General features: G+C 40.9%; 1 protein-coding gene across 8 annotated transcripts; it reads left to right on the top strand.

The window, feature by feature from the left end:
- Window positions 1-89: 89 nt before the first annotated feature.
- Window positions 90-25,522, top strand: dpf3 (double PHD fingers 3). Of its 8 annotated transcripts, none has more exons than XM_010744367.3 (12): window positions 90-197; window positions 8,735-8,895; window positions 10,338-10,445; window positions 12,786-12,919; window positions 13,100-13,195; window positions 14,130-14,202; window positions 14,664-14,705; window positions 16,039-16,176; window positions 16,281-16,409; window positions 20,141-20,253; window positions 21,395-21,476; window positions 21,618-25,522. In XM_010744367.3, exons 1-12 carry the CDS (start codon window positions 166-168, stop codon window positions 21,683-21,685), a joined length of 1,176 nt encoding a protein of 391 aa, XP_010742669.2. In that variant the 5' UTR covers window positions 90-165; the 3' UTR covers window positions 21,686-25,522. The 8 variants fall into 8 exon arrangements, 6 of the variants coding, with proteins under 6 accessions (XP_010742669.2, XP_010742668.2, XP_019134587.1 ...); XM_010744366.3 differs by having other exon boundaries at window positions 14,112-14,202; XR_002043138.2 differs by lacking the exons at window positions 21,395-21,476; window positions 21,618-25,522 and adding an exon at window positions 18,344-19,024 and having other exon boundaries at window positions 14,112-14,202; window positions 20,141-20,216.
- The last annotated feature ends 319 nt before the right edge of the window (window positions 25,523-25,841 follow it).

Genomic DNA, 25,841 nt, shown 5'->3' with positions numbered 1-25,841 from the left:
GACAGATTTCTCTGAAGCCACGCCTAATGTCTTGATGCTGGTGTTGTATTGGTAGGGCGCACAGTGCCCAGGACCGCATTGGCTGTTGTGTTTTTCTTTTTTTTTTCCATAAGGGTCCCAAACTACACCGAGATTTAGAATATTACGTTACAGTCCAGCAGGAAAATGGCGACTGTCATTCATAATCCTCTAAAATCGTAAGTAAAATGAACAACAAAAAATGAAATGAAATGATTGCACGGTTTGATTGCATGTTGTGATGCGCATGGCATTTTGACAGGGTTAAACACTTTCGCCATGTACTCGGACATTCTCCGTGTGTGTGTGTGTGTGTGTGTGTTATCTGCAGGTACCGTTGCCGACTTGCTGTGTTGTGTAATACCAATATAAAAACATGCACTCGTGCACAATCTGCAGAGAAAACATCTCCAACCCGCGCGTAAATGTCCGCACTTAGGCTCGTGCACTTGGTTTCACTTGGAGAGAAAGTTGCCATTGTCCATATTCTGCTTTAATAAACACGGTTGACAGAAGTTTGCACGCTCAGGAGCTCTTTGTCAGCGCCAGACGTTTGAATTTGCATAGATAATTTCATGCCATTAATGTCACAAAGCGCGCATTGAAAGGGCCACTCTCGCTCAGTGCGCGGCTCGTGCTTTTGCTGCGACTGTTGAATGCATGTAGACAATGTATGGCAGATTAAAATATGATATAATACTGTATTAACCTCTTTTCATGTCGAGAAAACCTGCCTTTTAATTCAGATTTAAGGGGGCGTGCAGTGCCCATGAAGTTTTTTATTTTAATTTTAAAACGGATCACTTAAAGGTGCCAACGTCTGATCTGTGCAATCGGCGCATGAACAATAGATATGCAAAAAAAAAAAAAAATTAAAAAAAATGCAAATGCAGGCGGAGTTATTATTGGAATATTAACGCAACGTGCATTAATGCCTACCCTCCAACCTCCGCCCCCCTGTGTGTGTGTGTGTGTGTGTATGTGTGTGTGTGCACCCATAACTTTCAGCTTCAGTTTATATTTGTGAATGCATGTCTGTCTTTCTGCTGGCTCCCAGCAGATGTTTACCACTGGTTTTGTGGAATGTACAGAGAGTCAGACAGCTATAACAAAATGTTGTGTTGAGCAAGAGGTCACATCAACGTTTCAAACAAAACAAGTTTTGACAGGAATAAAAAGAAACTTTACACAGTTTGATCTGATGCTGTGGATAAATGAGATGCAGAGATCAGCTTCACACCCGCTTCTTTTTGTCAAACGGATCCATTGATGTGCTTATTACCATCATGTTATACATATACACAATATTCATAGCGAAGGAAAGAAGGGTGAGGGAACTCGTGATGCTCTTGCTTTGTAGAGCTCTTTGTTGACAACCAAAAATATCTTACTGTACAACCAGCACTTGGGGGGAAAAGGCAGTAAGCTGCTGTATTCTACTGAAACAGATTAGGCTGCAGGGAATGTAGGTATTTTTGTTGTTGTTGTATGTGTGTGTCTGCATGTAGAGCAGCAGATTAGGAGCGTCCCACTATTCTCCTGGGTCCATCTGTTGAGAGAGGGAGAGGTACATGTAAAGACAGACAGACTTATGCTTGGGCAGTGGGAGAGCTGGTGGGAGGGAACCCCATCTGTCCTTCATATACGGCTGGACTTTCTCAGACAGACAGACAGACCCCCCACCCCCCATACCCTGTACATTATCTGCAAAAATGGAAAACAATGCGTGCATGTGTAGGTTGAAGGCGGGACTCCACCTAACCAAAACAGACATAAGGACATACCATAAACTGTCTAACTGAGCCTGTAGGAGCTAGTATCAAGTAACATATGAGTTATAACTATGGTACATACTGTTGTGGTTTACTTCTCAGGCTGCTTCCACTGTCTGTTTAAAAACAATAGGGCCAGTTTGTCATCTGTCCTCAGGATGTGGATGGTAAATCATATGCACTCAATAAGGACATGGTAATCATCCTCCACGCTCTCTTGCCAGTGCTCAGCTCTAAAAGACGAATTGCAGCCGCCATCGGCCCGCAGTAAATACGTCTGGCTCTCGAGACTCATTCAGTCATGTTTAGCCGTGCATATTTACTTGATTTATTTAAACGCCCCGTTCCTACAAAGACTTCTTTGTGATTGAAACCTGGGAGGCCGTGCACGATGGGACTTAATGAAGAGCTGACATGAGAAGTATTTAAATGAGCGACGTGATTTCATATGCAGAGATTTGTTTATGTGCATATTAGGTGTCTTTTTTAGCTTCTGGCTTATGATCAGGTTTGGTTTTATAATGAACAAAAGAGCTCAGGTGGAAAGGCTGTGTTTGCATAAGGATTAAAAGGACATGGGCTGAGATTTAGGGGCATGTAAAGGAGATGGTGGTGTGTCTGTGTGTGCGTAGAGGAGGGGTGGGGGGGGTCAACATGTTTGGGGTTGTGTTTTTATTGTGTGTATTTGTTGCATTCGTGGGCGGTTGTGTTGCTGCCCACCCTTCCCCCAATTTGCGTGAGAGGGAGCGTGAGTGAGTGATGGAGGTTGGGGGGGGGTTTGTCTGTCTGGCTGCATTTACTGCATACATTTATACTACACCCTCAGCACAGGGGCGAACTCTGGCCTTTGTCTATCTGTGCACCGGGGAATGGGAATGTCCGGGAATGGTTTCCAGGCATGGGGAATTAAATGGCCAGGAACATTTTTTATAGAAAGCTCCATGCAGTGATCAATCCTCTTTTTCTTTTTCTTTTCCCCTGTTGTGCACATGGAACTGGCACACGTTTCTCTCTTCATGTGTTTGTGGGTGTGGAGAGTGGAGAAACGTGAGATATGAATGTTATTCTTCACGTATTAAATAGTTTGTTTTGATCTTGGAGACACATTTTCTCAGATTTCCTCCAATGATCCCACACTGAGTCACACTTGAGTTATCATTCAGCGCGGTACTCCAGCTTCCACTCCTTCACCTCACAAGGCTTCAGCGTCGCTACTATAACCCCCTAACCCACACACATCCCCCTTCCAGAGCAAAACAACAGCAGCATCTGAATCAGGGTTTCCCCTTTGCAACACCCTTTCCTCCTTTGCTTGCTCTACCTCTTCCCCCCTTCTGCTCTACTCCCCCTCCAACTGCACTCTCCACCTTTCTCTTTCATTCCCTTTGTGTGTCTGTTTGTGCACTGACAAGCGCGTGTGTGTGTGCGCGGGTGCGCTCGTGTGTACACACATCCGCGTGTTTGAGAGAAAATGAGTGTGACAGGGTTTGAAAGGGAACACGTGTGCCCCGGGACATATCTGACCCCTCCTCTTCCCTCCTATTCTGCCTCCTTGGCTCCTCCTCCTCCTCTTCGTCTCCCTTCTCTTAGCTTCACCCCACTGCTTGGCCTACAAAGTGTCACAAAGACCCCTATCAGTGCCCACATGCTGGTGCCCTGCACTTCCTTTGGGGGCCCTCTTACCTATTCCTAGCCAAAAATTAATTTCCTCTCCCGCTCACTATCTTTTTGCTTCATTTGTGGTAAAGCTCCATCACTCCCTCACACTAGAAGTGTATTTCCTATGAGACACTGTATGTGCTGTACTGCAAGCTTTATGAGAAAGATGTGCGAAAGAAGTAATACATGTCTGGCTTATGTTGTGAAATAATTGCCTATACAGCTCTGACTCAGTGGGCTGAATGAGGTCATGCAAACAGCATTTAAACAGGCTGAGAAATGCTGAGGAGAAAAAAAAGTCTGTCATATATTATCAGCTGAGCAGTGGGATTTTTCTTTTGTGTGTGTGTCAAAGGCACAGTACATTTTGTACAATAGTACAGCAAATGTTATTTAGTGCTTTTCAACAGAAAATACAAAAACTACAGTTAATTGTGCAGCTCGAGTGAAGTCAGTGAAGGTCCTCAGTCGTCCGGGTCATTTTTCTTTGAGAAAAGTTAAATCTGCAGCAACTGGACTTCACGTTTCATTTAGCCTTGGTGGGATCGAAGCAAGCAGTTGCCCAGCATTTGACTCTTTACAACAAAAAAAACCTTGAGTGATACAATATACTGCTACTAATATAACCCCAAGAACTGCTACTGAAATATTACTATGAATGAATATGAATCAAAAGTTATCTTAATTTTTTTTTTTACAAAAGTCATTAAAGAACCCTTTATTAGTTTATCTTGTGGTGTTTTAACAGAGTTTGTTCAGTTTCTAAATTATACAGCATGTATCTAAAATCAGAGTTATTAAAGTCAATAATTAGAAGACATTAAAAACAAACAACAGAAATAAAATATACAAGCTGAATGGTATGAATGGGAGCAACATTGAAGTGATCTGAATTAACCTGGGACATCGCTATAAGTCAAAACAGATGGCTTGTTGGTAAGGCAGATATTGAAGCACACAGAGGCTCTACTGTTTTTAATGTTCCCTTAGTTTCAACTGAATGTATAAATTATAGCATCATCTCCTTCAAATGTCAAATGACCTGCTAATAATTCCAGGTACAGAGTGATATTTCTGCTTTACTCCACACACCTGTAAGAATGCCAGCACACAGACAGACACTTCTTTCAAAACCACTTGATCTAATTAGGGGTCAATTTGTGGTGAAGAGATGAAACTGAATTAGTTTGTGCTTGTTGGAGCGCAGTCCAGTTTAAAAAAAAAAAAACTTTTGCATATCACCAGAGGCTGACGTTTATGTTCCTCTTATTTTTCTGACATGAACACCTGAGAGTCATTCAATCTTCACATGATATTAATAAAACATAAATGGAAGATGTTTTGAATTTTACAATTCTGTGTCTGTCTCATTGGCGGTCTCGTAAAACCTCAGGCATCAGCCTAGAAGCTGCTTCAAAGCACAGAGCTCATTAAAATGATTGACACAAAGGTGTAATTATGATCAGCTGAGGCTAAGAAGACAAGACTGACAAAACGCCTCCTGCCTCAAGGCACCAAGGTTGTTGTTTTTTTTTTTTCATGATCAAATGAGGAGGATTTTCTCAATTAACTGAGGACTTATTTGACTGATAAAATGTCAAAATCTAGTAAAACTGCGCATTATAATTTCTCATAGTTCAAGCTGACATGTTGAAAAAGCTTAGTTTAATCTGACCAACAGTCTAAAACCCAAAGGGAGAAGATTAAACTCCTTATTGATAGGAAACTGGAACCGGTAAACGTTATGCTTGAAAAATCCAAATTTGCGCAGCTGTATTTGCCGTCGATCGACAAATGGAATAATCATTTTAAGCTCTCAGATGAAGTATTTCATCGTAGGAAACTGTATCAGATGAAATTCTTCAGAAACAGGAAGGAAGCATTACATGTCTGCTGAGAGAAATGAACACGACTCTGGAGAGAAGTATGACAGTGATTTATTGTAGCACTGATGAGTTCTTTCGGTGATTAATTATTGTATTTAGCAAGAAGGAAGAGAAGGTGTAGTGAGCAATACGTAACTGACAGATATGCGTGCCAGATAATAGAGCAATTGATGGACAGGAATGACAGACAAACAGAAAAGACTAAGGACCAAATGTCAGTTAAGTGCTACATCTAACTTTAAATATTTATAATGCCCATAAGATCTGTCTCTATGAGCTTTCACCTGGAAACACTGACCATGCTTTTTTACTTGGCAGTGATAAGACTGACCGTCAAACACAAAGCTCCTCTGTGCTGGTATGGGAGCAATTGAGACAATCACAGTGGTATACACGGGCTCAAACACACACATGCAGACACACACACACACACACACACACACACACACACACACACAGCAACTGCAGATTCCATCAGTATCCAGGAAGCTGTTGACCAAGAGGAATGCATTCCCCGACATGAAAACTCGACTTACATAAGCACCATCACTAGGATCAGCCATACAGTCGACTAATGGGTACAAACAGGAGCACAGTGCAATCTTTGATGGTTGAATCGGGTTCAGTGGTGTGGGGGAGGATGTCTCAGGACACACAACTCATAGACAGATGGTATTGGAGCTATACGGATACACACACAGACACTCTCACTTAACCAGAGACATGAACACACCTCTCGAAACAGCAAACACACTTGCTTACGTAACAGTTTATGAAGCCGCCCGGGGATGTTATACAGAGGTTTGTGGCTGGAAATGGGACAGAAGCATACAGGCGATATGAGATGACACAACGAGGAAGAGAGAGGGAGGAAAAGTGGGGAGGACGGATGAGGAGAAACGCCTGTAGCTCCATACATATGCAGTTCAGTTCAAGCAACAAATAGCGAAAGCAGAGACAACGCTTCACTTCTGGGAATGTGAGTTATGTGACAGGAAGTCTCTTGGATTTGTCTGGATCACGGTGACTTCTGGTTTGTGATACTGTAAAAACACGCATCATCAAAAAAAAAAAAAAAAAACCCCCCCCCCCCCAAAAAAAACCCCCACCAGCAGCTGCATTCCTCATCTCTGTGTGTCTCCTGACAAAAACCTCAGCCAGCAAACGCCACATGTTTAAGCCCAGACATTGTACTGTGAGTACCCTGTGGCACTAGAGGTACACACAGAGCTACTGTAGAGGTTTTACTCTTCTCTTTACTTAAGCGTTAATGTCTTAAGGCTGGCTCTGTCCAAAAAAGCCACCTATTAGCACCTTTAAAGCTCGATAAATAACATATTATGTCTTTTTTTGTTGTTTTTTTTAATCTAGTCCAGGAGTAAAAACAACAGTTTGTGATTTTACGGGGCATTACATGCTGGACTGTTTGTTAGCCGGTAGCAGTGACTCTCTAGTGGTTGCCTACATAGGTATGATTATATGACACAAAGTAGTTTTTCTATTATATCAGATATTTGTCTAGTTGAAAAATACAGACACAAGATTCTTATTCTCTTATTTATCTCATAAACGGAAAAAAAAATGTCTTTAGATGGATAGAATTTTTCCCTCAAAGAAAATAAAATCATAATTTCATCATTTTTATGAGCTGCTGTTATCTGAGAAGAAGCAATAATGTTTATTCTGCAGCACAGAATATGCGAACCACTATTTTTTCTCTTATGTTTTTCATTTGAACCCTTCACCCATCAACTATCCAAATGTCAAAAGCAACAAATCTCCCATAGATCTCTGATCTTTGTCCAGATGTGTCAGTCAGTCGCCAAAGTCGAGGTGTAAGTCACATTTTATAAGTGTGAAGAAGACGCGAAGAAGCCGTGAAATGGGAAAGTTCATCTGTGCTCCACATGCTCAATGTTCCCATTTCCCTCTTTTTATTCAGATTTGCGTTTTCCTCTTTAAAACCACCAATCAAGTGCTTTCTTCATACCTGTCTCCTCTGAACTCCTTTATCCATACATCCACTCCGTCTTCTTCTCACTCCAACCCCCCACACTCCAATCCTTTTCCTCCCTCGTCCACCCTCCGCTCCCTCCACCTCCAAACACTGCACATCTTTGTGAGATTCAGTGTGACCAGAGTGCTGGACTTTGTCCAGCTTGGCATTCTTAACATATCAGTGTAGAGGATCCACAGAGTCAGTCAGAGAGCGACAGGATGACCGGGCAGGCAGATAGAAGAAATCCTGCTGATTTGTGGAAATCCCAAAGTGCAAGAGATCCTAGTGACGTTTATTCTTCTTTTTTTCCCCCCAAATTCTTTTCCACCATCCTGTCACTGATTATGTTGAAAACAATGTCAAACACCGGATAAACAACAAATTCTCTGTTATAGCTGTCTAATTTAATAGAGGTAACGAAACAGTAAACTGTACCCAAGGATGGTTGACTAGTTCAGTCCTCTGAAGCAGAGCCATGTGTGCCCCTGCTGGCTGAAAATCAGACCCCATTACAACCATCTTTTCTCTGTCTTCCTCTCTGGACTTCAGCTCTATAATTAAATAAAGAAAAACCTACTCAAAGTGCATATTTTGTCTTTGCCAAAAGTGAATTTCTCTGTCTCTAATGATCTTTGCTGCAGAAATCTTGCCTCTAGACAGACACTGTGGAGATTATTGATGGCTCTCATCCTGATTTACACCCTCTCATCGGTCGATAGTGTGTGTGAGTCTGTGTGTAGCTCATCTTTTGTGTGGACTTCGATCCAACACTCTCACTTAACTGTCAGTTCGACAGGATGAAACATTTCTTCCATTCTTATGGTACATTATTGCTTCCTGTATTCCTCGTTCCCTTATTAAGCTCAGGCGGGTTCCTTTTCAGCTCAGCTGTCTTTGTGCTGTATGTGATGTATGCAGCAAATCCAGACTTTACACAACAAACTGAGCCAAAATACAGAGAGAAGTCTGGGCGTGTTATATTAAGCTAAAGGACAGAACAGGCCCGCTCATACTTGATTTGCAGACCATACCAAATCATCAGCCGCCTAGCACATGTTATTGTCATTAACCATCCAAAAATGTTAACATTTAGCTGATAGGACTTCAACAGCAGGAATGACTCAGTGTACAGAAAGAAGAAATCGAAGCAGCATGCTGCAAATAGCTTAGATCAATGGCAGAAAACACTATAATGTTACTTGTGGGTAACTTGAGTTTGTTAAAGAGATATTTTTTTCAAATTTACTTCAGATGTTGGATCAATGCTGTAGTTGTTATAGATGTAAATGAGCCCAATGCGTCACAATCAATAAATCACAACAATCTCTTTTTCCTCTTGTATATAAGTCTATAAGTGCCACATTTTCTGAATGTCTGTCTGTCTGTTTGTCTTTGTCCAGTCTTGGTGATCAGTTCTACAGGGAGGCTATCGAACACTGTCGCAGCTACAATGCCCGTCTCTGTGCCGAACGCAGTGTGCGCATGCCCTTCCTGGACTCGCAAACCGGTGTGGCACAGAACAACTGCTATATCTGGATGGAAAAGCGCCACCGCCAGCCAGGTGATCAACTAAACAAATCTATTGATATAGCTTTTAATATTTATATAAACGTTGACGTACTCAATGCTGTAGATCTTGCCCATACAGTAAAGACATAACATAACGTTGTCACACAAAGTTTGACATTTTGTGAAATACATTGCTGAGAGTTAGATGAGAAGATTGACACCCCTCTTACATCTGTATTCTAAATATGTGGCTACAGCCAGCAGCTGGTTAGCTTAGCTTAGCATAAAGACTTGAAACAAGGGGAAATAACTAGCATGGCCTTGTCCAAAGCTTAAGAATATGTTTGTTTTGTCCATACAAAAACCAAAACTGTACTATAAAAACGTCAAGTTGTGGTTTTACGGGGGCGTTATGTGCCAGACTATTTCTAGTGATTTCTTGGAAGCTTGGACACCATGATTTGCCTGGCAACCAATGTAGACTCCATGAAGTCTCTGTGAAATCAAACCTGTTAATTAGTGAGCTTTAGAGGTGCTGCTAAGCAGATTGTGTTTACCTTTGGACAGAGCCAGGTTAGCTGTTTCCAGTCTTTGTGCGAAGCTTTGAACGCACAAGAGAGTGGCATCAAACTTCTCATCGGATCCTCAGCGGCAAAGCGGATAAGCAGACTGACATAAATATGGATGGATAGAGAGAATAAATTTATAGATGTCCTCCCTCAATAAAAAAAAAAAACTCTTCTGTATATTCTATGTGCCACTTGCTGATTTATCCTGAGACGAGCAGTCAGAATGCTTTATGCACATCTGGGTCGCCTGTACAGCCAAAGGGAACAATCTGCTCTTTACTGAGAGCTGGACACAAATAGCCTGCTCTCCATCTTGTATGCAAAGCCCTTCAGGCCACACCCTATACTTTGTGGCAGACCTAACTCACATTATATGCATTTATTCTGGGTTTATCCCCCCCCCCCCCCCCTCATTCTCTTGATTTTTTTTTTTCTCTGCGTATCCTGAAAAAAATCCACTTCTTCCCCTCCATCTCGGTGTAAGCTAAGGGCAGAATATGATTAGACACGGGGGCAGAGACCATAATAAATACAAACAGTGACGAATCAGAATTGTTTAAATTGTTTATTGGAGTAAAACTGAACTCTTAAGTATCATTTATAGAAACATCTGCGAATGTCTACCAAAAATGTCAGCTCTTGTGTGACTAACAGATCAGGAATCTGATCATAAAAGCAGGATTTTTCTGAAAACATGAACCATTACTGTGAGCACGAAATCAGGACATATTAAGTGTCAGGAAAACAAGACCAGTCCACTGTGAGTATTAATGTGGGTGTGTGTGTGCAGGGGTGTGTGTGTAAGGGTGTGTGTGCGCATGGGTCTCAATGCAAGTTTTGTTAAAATGGTCAGCTTGCCAATGGTTGTTAAAATTCTTCCTGTGTGTGTTTGTGTGTGTGTGTGTGTGTGTGTGTGTGTGTCCAGGCCAGGCAGCAGGACAGATGTATACCTACCCTGCTCGTTGCTGGAGAAAGAAGAGGCGACTCCACCCACCCCTGGATCCCCAGCTCCGCCTTTGTGAGCTCCGTCTAGGTAAGACAAACAGCTCACATACATACATGCAGCACACTGACACAGTGAACACCATGACCCCAGCAGTATTGACCCACAGTTATACAGTGAAAGCCAATTTAACTGGCGCATCCACTACCTTCATTTAAATGCACATATATACACATTGTATTTGTGCCCTCTGTGCTCACGTATAGCTGCACAGAGCTTTAGGCGTGCTCGGTGGCGTTAATGTTCACTATCTGACCATCTGGCTCTGGTTAGCCCGTCTCTCTCGCCAGGTCTCCAGGTTCATTCTCTCCCCTGAATCAATGCCTCCTCTTTCTGTTCTCTGGCAGTAGACACACACGCACACATAAGCGCACAAACACCCCCACACATGACTCCCGCTCTCCGTTGCAGCACAGAAGCACCCTAACTGGGCCTCTATAATCATTTGTCCATGAGGCATTAGAATGTAAGTGACTCTCATGAGGTGGAAGTGTGTTCTTTTCTTATGTGTGTGTGTGTGTGTGTGTGTGTGTGCATCCGTACATGCATATGTGTGGGATTTTTAGCAAAGGAATGCCCCAGGAACCTGATAAGGGGGAGAAATAAAGGCAAGTCTTTGTTTCGGCTTTGCCACACTATTGTTTCCCCCCTCGCTGTCTTCCAGACGCAATATAATACTCCGGAGCTTTCCACCAAGAACGATTCAGCTTTAGGAAGAGAACATTTCTAGAAAAAAAAGGAGATGAAACTCCCCAGAGCTGCAACCAAACAACTAACCAACAAAAGCATGAAAAGGGACAGAAAACTAGCGATATTTTGTAGTTAATGAGAGCAGGAAGCCTTTGTAGCTTGGGGTGAAAGAGGGTAGAAGTTTTGTTTTGCAGGGATCCAATTCTGCAGTTTGGCCCAGATATCTATCATAACACGACAGAGGAATGTGAGTGCTCCCATTTCAGGCTTTTGGAAATGCTTTATGTTTATTTAATGCTTCCTGAGCAGAGAGGTTTGTCTGTGTGTGAAGACACACAGCGGCTGTGTCATGAAGTTACTTTGACGTTTGAAACTTGGATTCCTTGTTTTGAAGATCCTCTGCTTTTTTTTTACTTCATGTCACTCAGCTCAATGTGTGAGTGACCGTGCCTCGCAGCCATTTTGCTGCCCTCGGTGGTTTAATCTGTTGAAGGTTACAAAGAAAGAGACACAAGAAAATTCATAATATTTAGATATTTCTGTGAAGTTCAGTTATTTCACGATATGTCTCTTACCTTACTTTTGATGACACGTCCATAAAGATATACCCTGATTTACTGACTAGTATGGGCCAAGCTCCAGTTCCTACATTTCCCATAATCCACCTTGATTGCATATTTACATTAAGATGAATGCCCATTTCTTTTAAAGCCACACCTGCAGTGTGAAACGCAGGCTTTTTGTTAAAGCCTCCAGCCCGAACCAAGACAACCCAGATGACATCATTATGACATCATCAGGGTTAATTTTCTGAACTTCACGTAAAATCAGGAGGGGCCCTTTAAGGTTAGCGGATCAATATGATTTGTGCGAGTGTGCTCTGGAAGAGCAGAACATTCATCTCAACATCACGTTTGCCCCGGAGAGTCGAGGGAGGGGGTGAGGAGGTTATGAAAGTGGAAGGAGGATGAGTAAGGGAGAAGAACATGGGGGAGAGGACAGCAAATGAAGGAGGGATTTAATATAAAGGAGGAGGAAGGGTGTCAGCAGAGAACAGGGGTGAAGGAGGAGGCGTATATTGGTGGGGGTATTAAGGTGGTGGGGGGGTTGTGGGATACAGAGTGGGGTGGGAGGAAATGTCTGTGTCGAAGTCGACCTACACAAATAGACACAAAGAAATGAGAGGAAGAGGAGGAGAAGGAGGGAAATGAGGAAACAGCGGTACAGCGGCTTTGTATTCAATAAGAACGCACTCTCTGCCTTTATTATCACAGCCCTACTTTCATTCTGTTTCCATCCTGGTGTTAGAGTTCAAAGACGAGGACAGACAGCCAATGCTGAATGATAAAGTAGAAGCAAGAAAGAGAGAGCGAGATACTGGAGATGACGTAGGGCAGTGTTGTGGTTTATTATTTCCTCTTGTCTTACTGTGCACCTGGTGAACTTTAGTATTTTATTGATGTTGAATCTGGCACGAATCTGCTCTGCCACGGTTGATACAATTCTCTCATACAGAGGGAACACATTGATACTGATACAAAGAGCTCACTAAAGTTGCCTGCAGAAAGCCAGTAGAGGAAAAGTAATGTTTAACTTTTGTGTCACTGTATCACACACACCTGCCATCTCAAATGCTCTTTTCTTTCTTTCTCTTTATCCTCTCTGCCATCATCTCCTCAGAAGCCGAGCTGGCCCCCAAGCGTGAGGTTCCCACAGGGGAGGCCACAGCCCTGGAGGCCCTCCTCAGGGGGGACAACGTGCTGGAGAAAAAAAACAACATTTGTAAGGAAGAGGAGACATTACTGGAAATACAGGTATTTTATCATGTAGTAGAGTACCATACATTATGCACGTTTGTCTATTGTTCTGTTTTTGGTAGATGCACGCACACACACACACACACACAAAAAAACATTAGCCATCCTTTCTAGCATCTTCACACATTTTTTTTTTACTTTTATCTCAGCGTCTCTGATTCTGTTTGTGCTCTGTAGAGAGTTTTGGAGGCAGAGGAAAATGGGGATGGGTTCCATGATGATGAAGACTTTGAACTGGATACTCCAAAGAGAAAGAACAGAAACAGAGGCAAAGTGAGTGTGTATACAGACGTACATAGTTGTGTGTGAGAGTTTCATAAATACGAAATCTATGAATTATATTAAAGCAACATTGTGTAGAAATTGGTCATTTCGCCCCCTGCAATACCAGTGTCGTAAGTATGGACGTGTATTTGTTACGATTATATTACTTATGATCAAAAACTAGCAACCACTTTACTAACAGCCAAACAAGTGCAACAACACAACACACATCAGCCAGCTAATATTACTTACTACAGCAAGAAGCCCAGCTCGGCGTTAGTCTTTCAGCCTTTTTTTTTGTCTGGCAGCTTCTTGCTTGGTCCCGTACTCATTTTCTCTTCTTAGCTTCCCCTGTCATTCTCCTTCCCCTTCAGTCTCTTCGCCCTCATTATGTTACATGTCCTCTTGCCGTGATTAGCATTCCCCTCTGCCCCAGGCCTGCAAAATGCCTGTGCTACAAACACTAGCACTCCCCTGGTACTCACAGTCCAGGCAGCCCGGCTAACAAACTGAGCCCACAGCAGCTAACAGCAGCTACAGTTGGCAGTAGTTTACTTTACTGTCCATCAGGAAACTCCAGTTTCACCAAAATCAGTGAAATACTGTGGTTGGTGGTGTGTGACTTTGTGCTGTAAAGCATTACAGACACTTACCTGATTACAAGTCAGTGTAGCATCAAAATGATTTGAAACCTGTTATTTTATGGTCGAAAAGTTACACAATGTTGCTTTAACATGTCACACATGTCTGCATTATGTTTCTACTGTTTTAAACATGAGCCACATCTGAAGGTCTTCCAAACAATCACAATAAACCCTATTCTTGTATTATACATGAATGAATAATTTACAGGATGCTGTTTGGAATTAAATCTTTAATCTGAATGAATATGAATTTATTCATCTGTTAGATATTTATATGTCAGACGCCTGTTTCCTCTCAGAACAGAGGATCCACTCGCAGAAGGACAGAACCTGTTAACACGGACGACCAGGACAAACCTTACGTCTGCGACAGTAAGGGAAAAGAAAACTTTGTACATCATGTGCCTTCGTGTGATCACTGTCATTATTGTTTGCTTTACATGTTAGTTTGCCTAAATTCAGAATTACTGTTTCCCTAAGCTCAAGGAAGTGGTTGTCAGGAAACCTTTCTCTACATGCCTGCTCCAAATTCTGATATTTTATGTATGAAAACGGAGGATTCCAGCAGACAAGTCATTTTCTCTCATCTTTCAATGATAGCCTTCCCTTCTTCTGTTCTAAGAGCAGTCCTCTGCAGCATGAAGAAAGAGATTGTTGTTAATCCAGACCTGACCGGCATGCCACTTACGTACTTGGGCAGAGTCCCCTGAGGAATGGATTTCCATGGGGATGTGGATAGAGATAGGCACGCTCGAACAAATGAATCTCATCCTCATTTTTTGTCTTGTTCTGTCTTTCCTTTATTATTTGCTTCTGTGTCTTCTCTGTTCCAGATAGATACAAACAAAAGCATAACTCAAAAAAGGCTGAAGAAGGTATATGAACCTGTCGCCATCTTGTCTTTCTAGGGGCTCCATCAGCTGTCTTTATGGTTGGCCCTATTTGCTCATGGGCATCTGGTGTAGGAATGGCTGACTGAGTGCTAATCCCTTCAAGATATCTAACGCTTTAAATGCTTTATGCTAGACCAAACATCCGCTCCTGAATTCAGTGAAAGCATTGCATGATACTAACGCTACGCTGTGTGCCCTACTGCTTGCTATTTGCAAGGCATGCACAAACTGATGCTTAAAGCAGCAGCTAATGTCGCACTGTGGGATGCATGTTTCTTGAGGTCTCTCTAGCTGTGATGTGATCCACAGATGTAGCCATTGTAGAAGTATTTACCCTGGGCAGAATTTCATATTTCAGATGGATCAGCTTTTACCCATGGGATTGGATTGGGAAGGAGTTCACACAGAGAGTTGGTAAAGCTCTGTAGCTGTGGTAAAATATGCAAATTTGGTTTGAGTGTTTAGACAGAAATGGCTGCAGGATTGGCCATAGCAGGGAAAGCAGCAGAAATATACATTACTTCCAACTTCTATGATGGCTACAGCTCTAATGTGTTCAGTACCAGGGTTAATAACCCCAAGAGCTGCTACAATATTAGACTATATGGCTTTACAGTACAGCAGCAGGATAAAAAGGGTGCCTGGCAAGCTCTAGCTTCGTGTTGATATGCTTTTGAAAAAAGTTGTAGGCCGACCTGTCCCCATATCTATCCACTAGATTTTCTTGTGTAAGATGTATCAATAAGTCTGTTGACTTTCATATCGATTAAATACTGTTTACGTTATTACGTTACGCCTCTTACTCACTGTCACGGCAGCAATATATTCTCTAAACAAATCACATGTGCTGGGGTGTCATGATGCTCAGTTGGTAGAGCATCCTCCCCATGTACGAAGGCTCAATCCTTGCCACAGCGGTCCAGGGTTTAAATACGACCTGTGGCTCTTTCCTGCATGTCATTCCCCATCTCTCTCCCCCCACATTCCTGTCACTCTTCAAGCTGTCTCTGTCAAATAAAGCTCAAAAAGGCCCCAAATTTTTTTTATATATATTGGAACAGTCCGTTTTCTGCAGCTCATGTGATTTTTATTCACATAAAACGACTTTAAAACAAGATTTAAACCATCAAATATGAATACTGACAGCGAGATGTTTCTCTCAATTGTCTTCTTCCATAAAATCTGTTATATTCCAGTTTAGGCAGGGATGACAGTTGTTTCTGAGCAAACTCTTAGTCCACTGTACTAGCTGCTTTGCAGTATGTTGTACAATGTGTTACGTGTTTCTGATGAAGCTGTGATGTTTTATCCGTAGTCTGTGGAAAGCGCTACAAGAACCGGCCTGGTCTGAGCTATCACTACACCCACACTCACCTGGCGGAGGAGGAGGGTGAGGAGGAAAAGGAAACAGAGATGGCTCCGTCTCCTCCACGTTACTCAGACAACCACAAACGTAAGATGCTGGCGACCATTATAATTAGACAGAACATCATATAGAAGTCATAAAAATGAATGGCATCTCATGCATTCTCTATATGTAACCTTTCCTGCCGACAGCTCAGAAGGGCCCAGATGGGGTCATCATCCCCAATGACTACTGTGACTTCTGCCTGGGTGACCAAGACTCCAACAGGAAGACAGGACAGGCCGAGGAGCTGGTGTCCTGCTCTGACTGTGGACGCTCCGGTGAGTCCCCAGTCTCCACAGCATGGAGGGTTTCCATCAAAGCTTCAGGTTCATTGTTGACGTTAATGTAGACCACAAGTAACGTCTAGATTGAATTAAACCACACTTACCAAGTGTAATAGTTTGACATTTTGGGATGTATATACTTACTCACTTTGCTGCAGTGATGGAGATGAAAAGACAGCGCTCTCATGTCCATGTGGTAAATATTAAGCTGCAGCCAGCAGCTGGTTAGCTTAGCTTAGCACAAAGACTGGAAACAGAGGGAAAGAGCTAGCCCGACTCTGACCAAAAGTAAACTGCTGGCTGTAACTTCAGATTTAACGCACAGACATGACAATGGTATTGATCTTTTCATAGCAGGAAAACAAATACGCTTATTTCCTAACATGTCAAACCATTCCTTTAGGAAATAATAGGCTGTGTCCGAAATCACTCACTCATTCCCTACTCCCTACTCCCTACATAGGGAAATAAATGTAGTGGACTATATAGTGAGCTTAACAGAAAAAAATGTTCGGACACTTTCGGACACTTCTCTTGGCGCCGGTAATTACGTCATTGCTGTCGCACAATTAAAACGTACCACATTAATGTCGTCTCACATAATTCTTGTCCATTTACTACTGCATTTTTATTAAATTAGAGTCTTTTGATTACTGTCCTGTATGTTTTATTTTCGTGTTTTGTTTTCTATTTAAGCATCATCCTCATCCTCTCATCCATCCGCCGAAAAAAACATACACCGTTATTTTAGAAAACTCATGTAGCGCTATAGAAATGCCATCTACTGTCAGTCTGGCTGTTTGTGTTTTATCAATAATTCAATTATTTACTTTTTATTTACTTTTTTATTTCAATTTATTTCCTTTCCGCGCCCAGAGAACTTCTGGCAATGCATGATGGGATATCTTGCTTCGGTTAGTGACCATCGGATGTTCACTACATTTCGCGGTGAATTGTGGGATACATGCAGTGCACTATATAGTGGACACTAAACATTCGGACACCACTACAAAATGGCGTGGTCACTATATAGTGCACTACATAGTGGTTAGGGAGTGATTTCAGACACAGCCATAGAGATTTTTCAGAAATTCACACTTTAATTTGTGTCTACTACACATCTCATTTTTGTTTTGCCTTTACTTCCTTTTTATCCACAATCTTGTTCATGTCTGTTCCTCGCTTCCTTGCGATGTCTATTTTCGTTCGAAATAAAAAATGCGATGCAGTTTAACACTCTGCATCAATTATCTGTTTCATTTAGTAATTACATCATTTCTTTGGGCTATATCTTTTGGATCAATAAATCAATAAAATGTTATTATCACAAAGTTTACAGTAATGTTCATTTTAGTTGGTGACCACCTCATGTCATTATAATTCCAAGTCATCTCTGTTCAAACCAGCCTGTGTCTTTACCTGATGATGTAGCTCTGATTATTTATGGTGTGCAATGAATGGAGCTTTCATGTTGCTACAGCGTCTTTTCAGTGGGTTGTCAATGAGCCTTGTAGACCATGAGAAGTGAGAGCCAACTCCAGGAAATCTTTGCAATTTCCATCCTAAAAATAATATTGATTCATAGGCTCTGCTGCTTGCTTCCATCCTGCATGCTTCTCCATGTCCAAGTCTTGTCCATCAATAAGGAAGTCTGCCTTTAGACGACATGCATTCACTCTTTTGTTGCTCAGTTTTCATGCATTACCTTATGACACACTTGGCTGCATTTTTGTTTCTTTTTTTCCTCCTTTTTTCCTCCCACACTACCCAAAGCCGCCTCTGCTGGATATCACGGGCATTTCTCGAATCGGCTCAATCAGTTTTCAGCAAGTGAGATGTTTTTTCCTGCTACGGTAGACTTTGTTAGAACAGCTGCGAGAGTGTGTGGCCTTGTGTGTGTTGCTCTGATGCTGATGTTTTCATGGTAGCTGGAAGAGGAGGAGCGAAGAACGATGGGAGGAAGCTGAGTGCTCTAGAAGAATTATTCGGCAGCACATCAGACAGCGAGGCCTCCACGTTTCATGGCTTTGAAGATGCAGAGCTGGAAGACATTTTGTTTTCAGACAATGATGATGATGCTGTGGCTGACAGCTGATAACGGGACCTCTTGACTAATTGGACCTCGTGGCAATAAAAATAATTTTCTGAGTAAATATTTTCATTGAGGGAACGCTCAAAGACTTTGAAGGCGCAGACTGGACTACTGGCTCCCCTTAAAGGCACTTCTCCAGATTTATGTTGAACTTTTTGACATGTAACATCTTTTTCTTGGAAATTTTGTCTTTGATGGATACAGTGGCTTTTTTTTTTTTTTTTTCTTTTCACCTTGCTCATATGGATTTTACTGTTCACCACGTTAATACATTTTTCATTAATTTTTCATAAACAAACAATAATCACCTTACTTTGCTTGCGTGAGATAATCAAGATCATAGACTAAACATCACAGCTACATCCTATTTAATTATGGACTGAAAAGATTCATAGCAGACACGTTGGACCAGAGAAAAAGGAATAAATTACATGAGTGGCCGCTGAAGCGGCAGGGGGAGGGATGAACGTGGACTCTTGAGTCACTCCATTGGCTAAAGAGGACAGGTAGCCGAGAGGTAAGAGCCAATCGGCACTTCATTGCTCCTCTCTGTCTTTAAAGACTAGATTCTTTCCTTTATCAGTAGACGCTGAGTAGAAATGCTTTTCCTCCTGCCTGCTGCTAAGTCGTATCCATTTGAGCTGATAGGCCATCTTTTAAACTGCCGCAGCTAATTTCATCCCTGACTTTTAATTCCTCATTTTAATTCAGGATGCAGGCAGCAGCTTAAACATTTTCTGCTTTCTAGATTTTGCTCAAGTCACGTTTCTCTTTGTTCACCCATCACAGGCTGATTATGGGAATGTTTTCAGTGTTTCTGGCTGCTTTCCCAGTGCAGATATAAATCACTTCATCCTTGATTATGGCTCATTCATGGCTCATTGATACCCCATTGATACCAGGGTCATGCAGATAACTGTGTGCATGAGATGCTGACAGCACTTTGAAGCTGTGGGGAGGCAATAGCTTTAAAATGTTTGTTATAAAGACGAGGAACAAGAAGACAGTTTTACATATACCATCTTTTGTCTTGTTGTAGCTGTAGATTTATGGGAAGATGATAAAACATGGCTTGGCTGGGTTTTCTTGTACACACATCGCTGCTTGTGTTTTGTTTTCCAGACATATAATCACTTGTCTTTTGTGGCTGGATTGCTTTTGATGCTACATTTCATCCAGCTGTAAGGACTGTCAGCTCGATGGGGTGCAATTACAGTTTGTCTGAATCACACACTGCTGGCTCTTATGAAGACATAGCAGTCCTATTTTGAAGAGCGAAAAAATGTGGATGCCAAATGGATCTTTATTTCAACAAGGGAAAAAACATTAAAGGACATTCTTATAATAAATACTGTTAATAATATATTTCTTTATTTTCATTTACATAGAAATTAAATCATTGCTGCACCTCAGAGCCTGAAACAGATACAGCTGCAGAAAATGTAAATCAGCTTTTGATGAATTATGTAAATATGTCTAGTCGTGTGTCAGTCTGCTGTTGGCTCCAGTTCAAAGCATCTCTAAACTGTTCCATAAGACTGCAAACAATGCTGACTTTGCTTCTGGCAACCCATCGTGTCACCCCCTCTTTCCTTCCTCACTTTCCTTGTCTCTTCTTACCGTGCATCCGCAGGTCACCCCACATGTCTGCAGTTCACTGACAACATGATGCAGGCAGTGAGGACGTACCAGTGGCAGTGCATAGAGTGCAAGTCTTGCAGCATCTGCGGCACCTCCGAGAACGACGTATGTATACTGTTGGAGAGGGACGTCTCGTATGATCCAAAAATGTCAGCGCTCAGATGTTATTACTAGATTTCCCTTTGAATTGGTTTGAAGCGCACTGAATTTGACTTGTTTTCCGTTTAATGTTGTGACCTTTCCACAGTCAGTATTCAGCCTGTCATAGGCAATACATTACACTGAATTCAACTTACTTTACATGCCAGGCAGATGTTAGACTTGATAAATCACCCCTGATTTTCTTTTTCACATCAGTGGGTAATGTTTTCTACATGTGAAAAATACATTGCTCTTTTGGATAAAACATGTAAATCATCATAAAATAAGATAATAAAACACAAAACCTGACTTGAACTTTAAAGTAATAAATACCCACCATAGCAACCGTGCAACAAACGTGGATGATATAAAGTTGCATGCACGTTTGAAAATCATTTTTCCTTGTATACATCTATTTATACTGGGTCATTTTTAGAATGTACCAGCAGTGTGGACATAAAAGGTTTGGCCTCTTTGACGCTCCATTAACAGTCCCGTGATGGTTTGAAAGCTCGCAGTGCTACTTGCCAGACCTCTTTTATAGCCGACAAACGCTGCTCACTGGCATCGAACATAATGTGAGCCACATTTATAGCAGTATTTGTAACTCTGATTTACTTACTTCAAACATTTATACTGGGGTTAAAGGTTGATATTTATTTTTATGTCCTTGCATATATTCTATAGATATAATACACTCACTGTCAACTTTAGTAGGTACACCTGTGCAGTCTAATGTGGTGCCACGTTACTTTAATGAAGCTTTTAATTTTTCAGTTTTGTCAACACGGTCAGAGAAGTATTAATTCTACTTTATGTTTATTATCGAGGTCATAATGGGTGGTGGTGTTGTACTAGAGTGCACTATATTGCACAGTCGCAACAGCCCAGGGTTTGAGTCCGTTCTGTGGCCATTTGCTGCATGTCATTCCCCCTCTCTCCCACTCCACCCTCCTGTCACAGCTTCTACTATACAAAGGTTCAAAAACTGAGCATTATTATCTTTGCAAAGGTAGAACTGTTGTACTGGATGACATTAGATTGTACCTAATGTAGTGGCCGGTCAGTGTATATTTAATATGTTGACTGTGTGCTGCCAATGTAGGACCAGCTGCTGTTCTGCGACGACTGCGACAGAGGGTACCACATGTATTGCCTGAAGCCTCCAATGACCCAACCTCCAGAAGGTACAACCACTCTCAAAGGTTTTAATATACATTACTGGGTTGACACGGATACTATATATGTTATGTACTGTATATTGGAGAGAAGCTACAAGCAAAGGCCATATATGGAAAAGATTTCATCCTCTCGTTCTCTCTCTGCAGGGAGCTGGAGCTGTCACTTGTGTTTGGACCTGTTAAAAGACAAGGCCTCAGCCTATGGAGAAGCATAACTGCCTGGACATTCTTCTCAACACACACATCATATATATATATATATATACATATATATATTTGTACCTATACATTAACTGTTTGACATACCCACACATTAGCAAAAACTTTCTCTCTTAATAGATTCAAACACATGGGCAGGCTCAGGGTAGTTTCCTGTGTGAGGCACAGACATCCACAAGCTCTCATACAGCCGAGGAACACTCCAGATGCAAACGCCATCAACATGCAATCTCGACCGTAAGTCAGCTAACAGCAGGCCTGCCATTCAGTCACTTCTCTACCTCACCACGCAGCAGACGGCAAGAAGCCAAAGCAAGATAACGGCCAATACTGTGTATGTGAAATACATCCTCGTTTTAAACCAAACATCTGAAATCCCTGGATGTTCTCCCCCTGATTTAAATGTATTTTATTTGGAAGACGTTTGTCCCAGAGTTTTTGCCGAAGCTGTTTCACTCTCTTCCCTTGCTGCTCAAGCTCCACAGTGGGGGGAAGCTGAGTGGGTTTGACTAATGTTTGTTTAAATTTCCCTTTCCAGCTCTACTCCTCTCCTGTGTTTAGACTTTACAGTGACATTTGTATTTCATATCTGGACAGACTCAGTGTTAGTTATGCCATCTTTCACAGGTTTTGTCAAGCTTGGTGAAATTCATATCCAGTGCTAAGAGGAAATGGGGTGATAAAACAGTCTCCACTATAATTCCTGTTGGGACGAGGTGATATTTTTAATCCATGTCTGTTTTTTGTATCCTTGAGGTTACTACAATACCATGGTGCTCAATTTACACTCCGCAAAAATCATAACATTTATGTAACGCTTATTTATTTATTGTTGGTAATGGTCCAATGTTACTGGCAAGGAGATCATTGTTACTGTAATTCAGTGGTTCCCAAACTTCTGTCATGCCCCCTTAAAATAATGACTTGACCCCTCTCCCACCCCACTCAAACACAGAAAATGATTGCATTTCATCAGCCAGTAAACACTAGGGAAACTAATAATAAAAGGAGCTGAAATATAATGAAATAACGTCAATATGAACTGAACACAACCTGCATTTTCTTTTTATTATGTTCTGATGTTAAACTGAAAAAAACACAAATTAAACATTGTCCAAACTGCAACAAAAGTTGACTCATCATCAAATTTCTTAATATTTCAGATTTGATGACAGGTTTTTTTGAGTCTCACCTTTTCTTCTCTGCCAGGTCTTTTCTTGTTGTAGGTGCTTTACATCTGAATAGCTTTGCCAGCATCAGAGCACCACTAGTTCTTTTTTGTTTCCACATTAATTAATCTAATTCATAGATTATTTTTCATAGCAGACCATTTTGACTTCCCATAGAGAGCAAAAGCACAGTTGAAACAAATAGCTTTCTCCCAGCAATTATTGCAATGCAATTCAACAACTTCCTTTTACCCCTCTTAGGTTACTGTTGCCATGTCTGTCAAGCACAGCACATGTGCAGTTTACAATGATAATGGTGGCAGATACCACCCAACATACATTTTAAAACAACACTAGGCATCATCTTTCTGAGCCTCTAAATCCTGTCAGCTGAAATACCCTTTGATTTTATGAACTGCATAAGATTCAACCTGAAGCTGACTGACTAATTACATTTTTTAATTTAAACATGCACATGAAGGCCACATGATGATACAGCTAAAGCAACGTGGCTCTCAAGTGACGCTAAAGTTAACCACTTGAATAAATAGCATTTCATAGTGGAGCTAGTTTGGTTAGTCCTAATTTTACAGTGCAGATGTTACTCTGCTGTACTATATTGGCTCCCATGTATCCTTTAATCCCATGTAATAACGTAGTCTGCAGACAGCGTTATCTTAACCCTGGATTACATTTGTAGGTGGTAGCCAAGCATGCTAATGTTTATAGTTTATGGTACTGCAGATTATCACACAGTTCAATTTAGACCATCTGACTCATGTGGTTTTAGTTTAAACTCTTTTTGTATTAATATGCCTGAACAAATGTCCCATGCACATCATAGCATGTGGATAAAATTCAAAGCTGGACAGGTCAGCCAATGCCTAGTAAAGGTTGCTAAGCCATGATTGGACAATTGTTTTTGAGGGGGAGGGGTTAGTGAATTGTTATTAGTTACACCTGTGTTGAACATTTGAGAATAATCTGCTGTGAAAAAGGTTTTTTCTGGTTTCAATCTACATTTTATCCACTGTGTCCCCCCCACTGCTACACCTCTATGCTCCTCTAGAAGGCCTCACCCCACAGTTTGGGAACCACTGCGTGTAAATTAACCAGTGCAGTGTGTGTATCATTAAACCTTGGTTCATGACTATATAACAGGCAGTGTGGTAAATCATATGTATGTCTTGAGTCTGTTTTGAACACGTTTTAATGCAGGTATAACAAGAATATACCCTGTATTATGTATGTATATGATTTCACCAAAAGTTGAATATTAAAAAAAATGTCAAAGCTTCATCAATGTAATTTATGTTTTTGTTCTGAGCAAGATTTGGTAGCACTCACCTCCTGCTCTCTAAAAAAAAAACAAGGTTGATCATGGATAGAAACACCAACAATAAGCTCAAAGCTAAAAAAGAAAATCCCTAAAAGTACACATAGTGTGCACACCTTGACAGGATATCACAATCTGCATTTGTGTGTGTGTGTTTTTGTTGTTGTTTTTTTGTATTGTGAGTTTGTATTTGATAATGCTTTTCCACAGACAATCATGACCTAGCATAGATACAGTACATGATGTTAATAATGTGCAGAGGGATTTATTGTGCTTCCCCATGGCGGGTATAATGATCCTTTGTGTCTTCCTTTTAAAAATGTCTTGGATGTCATTCTTATTTGATGCCATCATCTACAGTGATTCAAAATATGTGCTGTATTTTGTTAAAGTAAATGTTTTGTGTTGAAATAAAAACTTTTCCATCATTTTTTATTCCCTTGCCTTCCTGTCAGATTTCCCACTTATCTTCAGCCCATTTGTTTAACTTCTTTTTTCTCTTGTAAAAACAAATTCACAGAAATATTTTTTGTCTGTCCCCTTTCACTAATCCATTACCGGGAAACTCTAATCCCATATTGAAAATACACACTGGCTCTGGCCAAGATGGCTGTGCCTGATATGAATCCATTATAATCTAATGATTATATAAACCATCATTTCCCGAAAGATATGTCTGTCTTTCTCTTTGTCTGCCAACATCTCTGTGTATGGATGCACCTCAGGGATACAGAATAAACCTTACAAGAGGTTAAAAGTTTCTTTTCTAGAATTATGGAGCATGTGTAAAATCACTGCCCAGATAACGTAATAGGTTCAAATCCTCATAGATTTTTTTCACCACTTTTCAAAGTGTACATTTTTTTTGGATCTTATCAAAGGTATTATTCCAAATAAATTTCAATGTCATGTTAAGCGCTTTGCCCTTTGATGTCTAATGGTTGGTACTTACATCAAATTACCACTAAGTGGCGATATTGGATTGGAGTAGAGTTTCGGGTGATACACAGTACAAAATTATGTTGAATCAATATCAAATGAATCAATATGGTGATATATGAGGATAGGTCGGTTGACCTAGTATCACAAGAAAACCTTTATGTATTATGTAGAATGGAGCCTGTCAGAATATTATTATATAAATCATATAACTGGATTATCACTGATTCATAAATGTGTGAGAAAGCTCTGCATGTAGTAGTTGATTAGGGAGGTATTAAACTACAATACAAACTGTTAGGTAGTTAATCTATATAAACAATAAACAATGTTTTATGAACTAGTCACTTATTATGTAGGCAACTTTAGTAACTGTCAGATAGTGAAGTATGAAATGTAGGGGAGTTAAAGTATAAAGTAGTAGAAAATGGAAATACATAAACGATTATTTTTCATTCTTTATATTTCCATTTTCTACTACTACAAATTGTACTTAAGTACAGTACTTGAGTAAATGTATTTAGTTACACTCCCCTCCTGCCATCTGTCCCACATATTGCGACATGCTGCAATTATCGTGTGATGAAATCTATCAGACTGTAAGAAGTTGATCGCAGTGCAATTTAAGATGTTTAAGATGATGATTAAGAGTTCTTTCTGTGTTTAGACTTTGCAGTTTTCTGTAATACACAGTATATTAATGATTCA

The sequence above is a fragment of the Larimichthys crocea genome, chromosome XI (genome assembly GCF_000972845.2).
Source record: "Larimichthys crocea isolate SSNF chromosome XI, L_crocea_2.0, whole genome shotgun sequence".
Taxonomy (NCBI): Eukaryota; Metazoa; Chordata; class Actinopteri; family Sciaenidae; genus Larimichthys; species Larimichthys crocea.
This window is presented reverse-complemented; position numbering and strand designations above follow the sequence as displayed.

Excerpts from the sequence above, each read along its gene's own strand:
- dpf3 (XM_010744366.3), top strand. The coding sequence starts at position 166 with ATGGCGACTGTCATTCATAATCCTCTAAAATC. Across the intron at positions 13,196-14,111 it reads AGAACAGAAACAGAGGCAAA|ACGCCTGTTTCCTCTCAGAA; the intron begins GTGAGTGTGTAT and ends TTTATATGTCAG. Across the intron at positions 16,410-20,140 it reads CTCTGACTGTGGACGCTCCG|GTCACCCCACATGTCTGCAG; the intron begins GTGAGTCCCCAG and ends GTGCATCCGCAG.